General features: G+C 38.6%; 1 protein-coding gene across 1 annotated transcript; it reads right to left on the bottom strand.

Annotated features, from left to right (window-relative positions):
• Nucleotides 1-131: 131 nt before the first annotated feature.
• On the bottom strand, nt 132-6,551 carry LOC103710155 (purple acid phosphatase 2-like). The gene is made up of 8 exons (XM_008795774.4): nt 6,080-6,551; nt 5,102-5,302; nt 4,809-4,920; nt 3,455-3,681; nt 2,528-2,666; nt 1,409-1,629; nt 732-853; nt 132-606 (listed from the first exon to the last, which is right to left on the bottom strand). The coding sequence occupies exons 1-8, from the start codon at nt 6,272-6,274 to the stop codon at nt 408-410; spliced, it is 1,416 nt and encodes a 471-aa protein (XP_008793996.2). The 5' UTR covers nt 6,275-6,551; the 3' UTR covers nt 132-407.
• Nucleotides 6,552-9,459: the final 2,908 nt, after the last annotated feature.

Here is a 9,459-nt window from a genome sequence, read left to right as displayed (position 1 = left end):
ATTATTTATAAATACTATTAATCAATATATTAATAAATTTATGAATCACTTGAGCAAATTAATTAACTTGATCCAATTTATGTTAAGCACTATTGCAAGTTATCATAACTGAGCTAACTGGACCTTCGCAATCACACAAGTTCTAGAATTCCTTCATTGAAATGAAGCTAGTCTTTCAGACCAGTGATTTGTTGATTCAGAACCAACTCCATATCAACATCATAGTCTCCAAACTATGATTATTGACAAAGCAACAAATAAGCTATTTAAATGGGCAGAGTATTCTGTTACAAGATTTTCGATTCAAAGGTGAAGTAGAGAAGTAACGAAGAAAGGAGAAGTATCCAAGCCTGCCTCAAAATTTGAGACAAAGTTTTATTCCAAAGACTCAGAACTAGTGGATCAACTTATGTAGCAGATGTAGTAGAATCATCAATAGAGTGCCAGTATCTGTTGTAAAACCACATGGAATCAGCAGCAACTGCATTACCATCCTGGTTGCGGTGCCAAGTATAATAAGCATGGGTCCGATTCTTGATGTCAAAAATAGCATGACCGAAACTGGCTTCCCTGTAAGCTGAATAACTGGGCTGTGGCTCTGACATGCTGCATTGTGGATGAAAAAAACTCGATCAGTCCATGAAGAATCACTAGGTCCGATCGCATCAGCAAAATGTTACGAAAACAGCGAGGGAATGAAATGATAATTATAGATCTTGTATTTGTCTTACTTAGTCGCGAGCCCTTCGAGATTTCCACCATCACCTATGGTGATGTATACAGGAGCTGATTGGTCAGGAACTGGTTTGCATTTCCCATTCACGATATTGTATGCGATATTTGATATCCTATACTGCAAAACAGAACCATCAAATCATCAGATTTGTTCATGACCTAGGATGGTGGAGGTAAAACAAGACCAACAAGAACTGTCTATGGAGTAGGAAACTACTCAAAGAAAGACCTTAGGCAGGAAGACTCAATAGAAGAGGACTTCCCAACAGACCAACTCAAATGTTAAAGCACCATATGGTTGTAGTTCTTGCTAATACATAAATTATCGCTCTTAGTATAACTTGTCATACATGGCACACCATTGATGTTAACAGAAACCTAAATCGAATGGAGTATAGGCAACCTGGCAGAGGCTCTTTTCTAATAGCTTTTTAATTCCAATAGCACAGCCATGAAAAGCAAATAAATAATTGGGACAAATTAAAAGGTCATAAATTAAGATGTGTGTTTTTGTGTAGGAAGCAACGCTTGATTTAGTATGCAAAAAACAGAAATTCCTGGTCATGCATAAATAATCCCATATCTAGCAAAAGGCAGTGGTGAACTGGAAACTTGTGCTTATGAAATGGTGCAAGAGAGTAGAAGATGATTAGGCAGAATGATATGCACTTACACTGCGCTCATAGGCATGGACATGACCAGCAAATACAGCATCAACTTTGTATTTTACAAACCATTGCTCATACATTACTCTCATGGTTTCTCCTTCCATGTAGTGATAGTTGTAGCTATTATACCATGGTGCATGCATGAGAACAATCAACCATGGTGTCTCACTTCTGTTTACTTTGGGTAGCTCTGCTTCAAGCCATTCGTATTGAGGAGTGTATTTACCTGAATGATATAAAAAAAAAAAAGCATCAAATAACCGTTGTAGAAGAAATGGACCTGTAACTCTTTGGTTTATTGATCAGTTATGACTTAATATCATTGTTGAGATGAAATGCAGAGCACTAACAAGGATCCCCCTTCCCCCTAATAACATAAAATATAAATGCAGAAGAAATGGCTTGGCCATAGATCCCCCCTCCCCCCCCCCCCCAAACACCAACAATAAAATAAAATATAAATACAGATAAATAAATAAATATGAATAAATGAAGAAGTAAAAAAAGAATAATCAGAACATATTTAACCATTAATAAGGTATCAACAAACCCCAGTTTACCAAAAGTCAGGTGCAATAATCAGAATGACATAAGTTAATGTGATACGGATTATTATCTGGATCCCTTCTAATTTTTTTCATGCCAGTGGTTGACATTGCAAATGTTAGTGTGCTGTGTAGGAGTGACTTTGTATAATTCCAACATAAGAAAACTAGTTAAGGTAACTTATTGTAATGTAATTCCAAAGTTGTGTGCAGTCTATGGCATGCTATTGACTTCAGGAAACTACACATTCAATTTCTGCAAGTTTGAATGGACAATAAATGCAAAGTGTAGCCATGTTGTACTTCGAAGATGTAATGGTGAAAGGGAAGCATAAGTTCCACAGATGGAGGTTGTTCTAAATGCCTATATTCCACCATAATAAAGCTGATGAATAAATGCATACAAAGATAGTAAAATTCTTTCATCATGTCAAACTTATTCTGGAAAATTTATATAAATTTCAGAAAAAAGATATTCCAAATATGATGCATCATATATGAATACCAGAAAGGTGCATCATGTTTCAAAAATGCTAAATATGCATTAAAAAATCAGAATAATGCATCATGTATACCTACCATAAGCTGAATATGATGCCAGGACAATGATGTATGCTGAGGCCCGTTTGATGGAGTACCAGAATGGAGATGTGCTACCAGAAGCCCTATAAGGAACATGATACCTGTGACTGTATGGCTTAAATGGCACATTTTCACCCTGCAATAAAGATATGAACATTTAAGTCTTTTGAATCCCTCAAATATATAAATGCTCCAACTTGTTCACTTCTAATTCTAAATATCAAATCAGATTAAATTTGCATATAAAAACCATAAGATAAAATTTTATTTTCCTAGAACATGAAAGGAAGTAACAAGCATGAGCCTCAAAATCTTATGAACAGTATAATCTACCATACAGCTTGATAAAATCTAGTGACCCCTAACCAATTGTTCCAAACAAATTAGTCGTCAATATAAACACGATATCATCATAACTTTAACCATCCAGCTTCATCCCATCCATTTTGGATGAAAATTACCTCTGTCATTCTTATCTTTGTCAAATTTTCACAAGTTTAATCCAACTCTTCTAAATTTCTCCTTTCTTTTTCTTGACCCTTCAACGGAAACTCAAGCCCTGCTCACAATTGCAGTGTCCTCTGATCTTTGTCACACTTGTATATACCATGCCAGTCTGTTATCCCTCTCTCGGTATGCAATTGATGCAAAACTAGAGACCCCTACAATATGCTTAATGCTTGAGATACACTTCCTGATTTACTACGTAGCTGTCTCAAAGTTTACAATCAGTGCTTTTCTTAGGTCGTTTAACTCCTGATAGTGACACAAACTACAAATGCCAGCCAACCGCTGTTAGTAGATATCATCAACTTAGCATGACCATCTGTCGATGCTTTATTGCACTAGAAGATATCTAACGTTATAACATAAATGAAAATATTGTGCAGTAAATATACTTGAACCAATGTACTTTCTACTCACAAGTTCAGGAGCAAAGTCAATCTCATGATTTCCTGCAACCCAAATCCATGGCTGATACGCAGCATTTCTCTCAATAAACCTGCCCCATGTGTCCCACCTGACATTGTCATGATCTGGGTAGTTATCTGCATAAGAAAGGTCTCCAACAAATAGCACGGCCTGTGCCTTGGGATTTGATTCATAATGAGAAAGTGTGCTATTTGAGTCAAAACTTTGTCCAAGATCCCCTGCACATGATACCGAAAAGATGAAAATCATGTGAGAACATGCAAATATTCAGTAGCAGCAGCATAGTTTCATCGACAGTTTAAGGCACATACACCCGCAAGCCTTATGATCTTGGAGCACATAGAGATAAATCAATTGTGCATATATGTTCATGGAATATATAGCTAAACTGTAAGATAACTCCTTTTCATGCTGAAGGAAAAAAAGGAGCAAAAGCTAAATGTTTTCTGAGTACAGAATATAATGTCAAACATTAGAATGTTACTTTCAATAAAAATTTCAATAAAAAAAAGGCAAAGAAAAAATTCCCACACATAATAGAAAGCCAAGGAGGGTGAAAATGATTCTAAAAAATTTCTTTTTTAAAAAAAAGTAATGAGATTCAAACTCTCTTTACAAACATCAAGTTGCTAAAGACCTCAACATCTGTCATGTCAAATATGACAGTATCACTTTAATTTTAATTTTTTTTACAATTCCTATCATGATAGATTCAATCGGAATTACACAAAGGAAATGGAATCAAGGGTTTTTCTTGATTGACAGGAATGTCTGTAAAAATCCTTGAAGAGAAACAATTGCATGTCAATAGAATACCTTCAACTCATTTTACTTCAGGTAAATTGTGTGTGGTTCACCACCATTTGCTCAACAAGAAAAAAAATGGAAGCTTCCAGGAAAACCCCGCTAGAAAATCATATTCATTTCAAAAGCATCATTTTCTGAAGACAATAGCATTTTTTCTGATGGAACACCGATATAGTTATCTTATTGGATTCGGTAGGCAGCAATAGAAACCTTCTAATCAATAAGTTTATATTAATTGTTTGATACCACAATAAATAACACCAAATAAGTACTTTCTTAGATTTACAGTCAACAAGGTAGCATTTATAAATGTACGTCATGAGAACTGCATCTAAATAAAATGTCACTTGAAACACGGTCCATGTTTTCACTCTCTGAAATGCAGGAATGCATGGTCAGTCTCTAGCATTGATAACGTTGAATATTGTACAAAACATATGTCCATGGTATCCACAATTAACATAAACTTATAGATTAGAAGGTTTTTTTGTCAAATTACTTTGAGAGAGAGAGAGAGAGAGAGGACAACTAGAAATACCTATAAGACCAAATGTATATGGTACATCAGGACCAACTTTAGGAGGGGTCATGAAGTAGAACTGCCGCAATTTATTGCCAATCCCAACTGCATAGTAGTATTTTGTGTCATGCTGCAAAGCAACAAGAACTTGCATTACTTTGAATTCCAAAACTCCTCTAATTGTAAACTTGTGTTTGATTACCTAAAATATTATCGATCACCCTTAGTGTTCGAGTTTAATGTCACAGATGAGGATTCATCAGTGAAAATTCATCGCAGAAGAAGATGAGAGGTTGAGATTGCCAAATCACCTTCAAATTCCTGATAGTGCAGTGATGGATGTAGCCGGAAGTATAGTTATAGAACTTATATCGTGTATACTTTCCCTCAGCATAGAATTCGAGCTTGTTCTTATCAGTCCCATAAAGCACCGCGCTGGAGCCAGGTTCATCCTGAGTCACCCATGATACAATGATCGCCGCACCATCTTGGTCGCCTTGAGTTATATGAACCTTTGAAACAATAAACAGAAGATTAATATTTTTGGAATCCAAACAAACAAGCCAGTACCAGTGTCAATGCCAGCGCATCAACACGATGGATCGGAGACCAGAACCTCAGCATCAAAGTGTAATTACATACCAAAGTTCAAATACACAGTCAATTCTAGTGAAGGCGAGTAATAAAAACATTAATAACCAAACATCCTGAAGGATATAACAAACATATGAAGCAAAAGGATGCAGAAACTCATTAGGTAGGAAAAGAAGAATTAAGGACTGGAAAAGAAAACAGAGTTACATAAAAATAAAAAGAATAAGAGGACTCGATAAAGCAAAAACCTATGTAGAGCCAAATTGAGGGCAGATTACCAATACCAACTTAATAAAAAAATAAAAAAAATAAAAAAGTAACAGTAACAACAAATAGAGATCATTAAGGACATCAAGCCAAGAACTAATGGGCCAAAATCCATGTTGGTAGAACCAAATTAAGAAGTGAGCATTAGAAAAATTTTAAAAAGAAAATCACAGAAGCCCTGTAATCAGAGATCGAAAGTGGAACTTAAAAGAACGAAATCTCAGATCATCGAGCTAAGAACAGATTAAACTAAGCGTAGTAGAAAAAACTTAAAAAATAGGAGAGCCAAAATATCAAAGGAATAAATATGAGGAACTATAACAGATTTATTTTAAAAAAAAAAAAAAACATGAATGACCGGAGGAAAAACAACTGGGACAGAGCCAAAATATCAGGAAAAAAACGATCAAAGGAACAAAATTTAAGACCTGCTGGGGGGCATTGTAGCCAGGGGGGACACGGAAGACATCACTATCAAGCGGCATATCGACAGTCTTCTCCGTCTTCCGCACAAAGGAGCTGGTGACTCCTCCATGGCACCGCCCTGCGAGCTCCACCACCACCACCACCAGAGACAAAGCCAGAGCAACACCAAGCCGGCGAGAATCCCTCCGCCATCCCATCCCTCCTGTCGCTCCGCTTCTTCTCCCTCCTCCTCCCCTGTTCTCACCTGTCCTCACGCCTCCACACCCGGTACACACGCTTCTCCCCCGTGGTTGAATAAATATGACGGGGACAGCGAGGAATAAGGGGAATATACGAAGCAAGGTGCCGGAATAATTCGGGGCGAGAGGGTGAGACCGATATGGCGTGGAGTAGGGAAGGAAATCAGACGGCAAAACAGAGGAGAGAGAGAGAGAGAGAGAGAGAGAGAGAGAGGTGGGGATGGAGAGGGATGGGTATAGACTGAGGACTCTGCAAACGATTGTTGACTTTGAAATATTGGGATGGGAGAAGGCGCGGGAAGGCGACACCGTCCGTGGGGACGGTCGGACCATCGAATCTATCGGTATGGGACCACGTGGCTCACGAGTATAGGAAGAATAATAAATATACGTTCATATTTGGCAAGACTCAAGAGAGAGTTTTTCCGGTACGCTTTGGGAGAGAGAGGTTATTGGACTCCGCCGATCCCGTCTTGGCTGACCTTTATGGCGATTTGACAAACCTTTTTTTTTTTCTCTCTCTCTTCCGATTTGCCTACGAACATGAGTTCAGAGCTGATCATGGCTATGACAAATCAAGCTTGTTTGATATTATTGGGACGGAGCTTTACATCGTAAAGTACAAATCAATAGTAGAGAGCTCAGCGAAAAAATAATTTTATCCAATTAGATTAATCAATTTGGCCAGAAAAACTACTTTATAAATGTGCCGGGTTTGAAGGATTGTGCAGGTTGTTTCACCCTTCAAACCATCACAATGTCGTTTGATTAATCGATCATCTGCCTTTATTATTAGAATTCAACAATGAGTTTTAGAGTGTCATGGCAATAATTTGATCCCACAATGAAGATGTTTCGCAGTTCTGATTTGAATTGAAATCATAAGGACACAAATCAACCCAACTTGGCTCGAATATATTGGGTTGTACAATTGGATATTGGCATCCTTGCACTCATCGCATATTTTTCCTTAAAAAAGATACAGTTTCTATCTGAAAGAGTCCGTTGTGACATTTTGATGGCTGAATTCCCAAGGAAAATATTTTATCATACATTTGTTCTAATCTAATTAGATATTAGTTTCTACTTTCTTTCTCGACCTATCTATTTTAAAACTTTATTAATTGGTTTTGGATGAAAAATCTTCTCCCGTCCTCTCTAGAAAGCAAAAGCAAATAGAAAGGACTTGGAACTAAACGCCTATTGTGCCCTTCCATGATAACAAAATAAAAGACATTATTATACAAAATTGAATCGGGTATCCTAAATTATACATGAAAAATTTTTAGACCTGCAATCCCTATGTTGTTGATAACTCCACAATCTACCAACTTGCCAGTGTTTGGCAGCAAATTTGTAAGATGTACCAACCCTCTTAGTTAGGGTTGGCCCAACCCTTAGGCAACTGAGGCGGTCGCCTAAGGCTCCGGCCCAAATACAAAACAGAAAGAAAAAAGGCACTTCTTAGTGAGTTCGCCTTAGGCCGGCCCACTGCAGAAAATTTCTTAAAGATAAAACGGAAAGAAAAAAATCTTCTCTTGATGAATTCGCCTTAGGCCCCCAAATACATTAAGTCGCTCCTAAGTCCTACCTCTTACCACTAAGCAGGAGGGTTATTCTCGTGCACTTTATACGAGCCTCAAAGCAATACTCTTTATTGCGTGGGGATATGATTTGGAAATACATATCCTCCTTAGATAAAATATCTGTAACAACCCAGGACCTCGCCCAAAATGGCTAGCCGGAATGTATTATTTGGGTTCCTTGATCCTGTATAAGTACCCAAGATCTACCCTGCGAATAACCGATGTGGGACTAAACACACGCCCTCATGGGTCCTCACATACTCCCTCCGTTCAAGCCCTGACATCCTCGTCAGGCTAAGGGTTCATATCTATTCAAATCTAATCACAAATACCACGATTGGTCCGTGGTCAGCCCCAACGGATCCGTACTGCAGTGTTCCCTAGTCCACATAGGTTATGGGCCGGGTCCGCTCTGATACCATTTGTAACAACTCAGGATCTCGCCCAAAATGGCTAGCCGGAAGGTATTATTTGGGTTCCTTGATCCTGTATAAGTATCCAAGATCTACCCAGCGAATAACCGATGTGGGACTAAACACACGCCCTCACGGGTCCTCACAATATCATATACGGTTCTGCCCTCTGAAGAGTAGGTATGCAAATAGCTTGACCTACGGGGCAAGCTTTTAATACTGTTTGTGCCAGGTCTTCGGTCCACACCCGCAAGATACGACCAATGAAATAACTTACGAATAGAGCTGATCAAAACTCGGGTCGGACCGGGCTCTACAGCAGAAATTAGGCCCGATGGCTATGCCCAGGCCCGGTCCGACTGTCGGGCTTAAATTTTTGTCCAGGCCCGGCCCGACTGTCGGGCTTAAATTTTTGTCCAGGCCCGACCCAACTTTATAAATCCGGTCCCAAGCCCGACCCGACGGGCCCGATTTTTTTGTTGTTTAGAATCTGAAAATGGGCCAGAATGGCCCAACAGCTTAATAGACTCTCTAAAACTGGATGTATTTTTCTACCTTTATATATAAAACAAGGGCCAAGTCGGGCCATTTTTAAAAGTTTCCAGGCCCGGCCCGATTTTTTGGTCGGGCTTTTCCTGCCCAGGCCCGACCCATGGGCCTTTTTTTATGCCCACGCCCGAAAAATTTCAGACCGGACTGGGCGGGCCAGTGATCAGCTCTACTTACAAAGGCTCTTCAAAGTTTAACAAGAGAAATAATAGCTTTATATGTGCATCTCATCGTACCCCTATTTAATTATATGTCTAACCCATGGAAGCCAACAAAACAAATAATCCCGTTGAAGGTTGACCTTGAGGTATCACTTTTTTGCATGAATACCCTTCTAAATATCGGATTTTGCTTGAATACCCTTCCAAAATTGATATTTGCGTGTATACCCTCAAAAAACTCTGTTATTGTACAAATACCTCTAATATAACAGTTGTTTTAACGGAGTTAAAAAACTCAAATTTATATAGATTAATAATAAAATAAAATTTTGAAATTACGCTATTATCCTTATTCTCCCCCTCCCCCTCCGGATCGTGAACGCTGTTCGCCTGCGGGCGAACAGATCGCGATTGCGATCTTGCGATCCCTTGGG

This window comes from Phoenix dactylifera, chromosome 16 (genome assembly GCF_009389715.1).
Source record: "Phoenix dactylifera cultivar Barhee BC4 chromosome 16, palm_55x_up_171113_PBpolish2nd_filt_p, whole genome shotgun sequence".
Classification (NCBI taxonomy): Eukaryota; Viridiplantae; Streptophyta; class Magnoliopsida; order Arecales; family Arecaceae; genus Phoenix; species Phoenix dactylifera.
Note: the sequence above shows the minus strand (reverse complement) of the source record. Positions and strands in the feature narration are given on the sequence as shown.

Coding starts and splice junctions, on each gene's coding strand:
- LOC103710155 (XM_008795774.4), bottom strand. CDS start 6,274: ATGGGATGGCGGAGGGATTCTCGCCGGCTTGGTGTTGCTCTGGCTTTG. Junction 4,921..5,101: donor GCACTATCAGGAATTTGAAG/GTGATTTGGCAA, acceptor GTTGCTTTGCAG/CATGACACAAAATACTACTA. Junction 607..731: donor CTCGAAGGGCTCGCGACTAA/GTAAGACAAATA, acceptor TCCACAATGCAG/CATGTCAGAGCCACAGCCCA.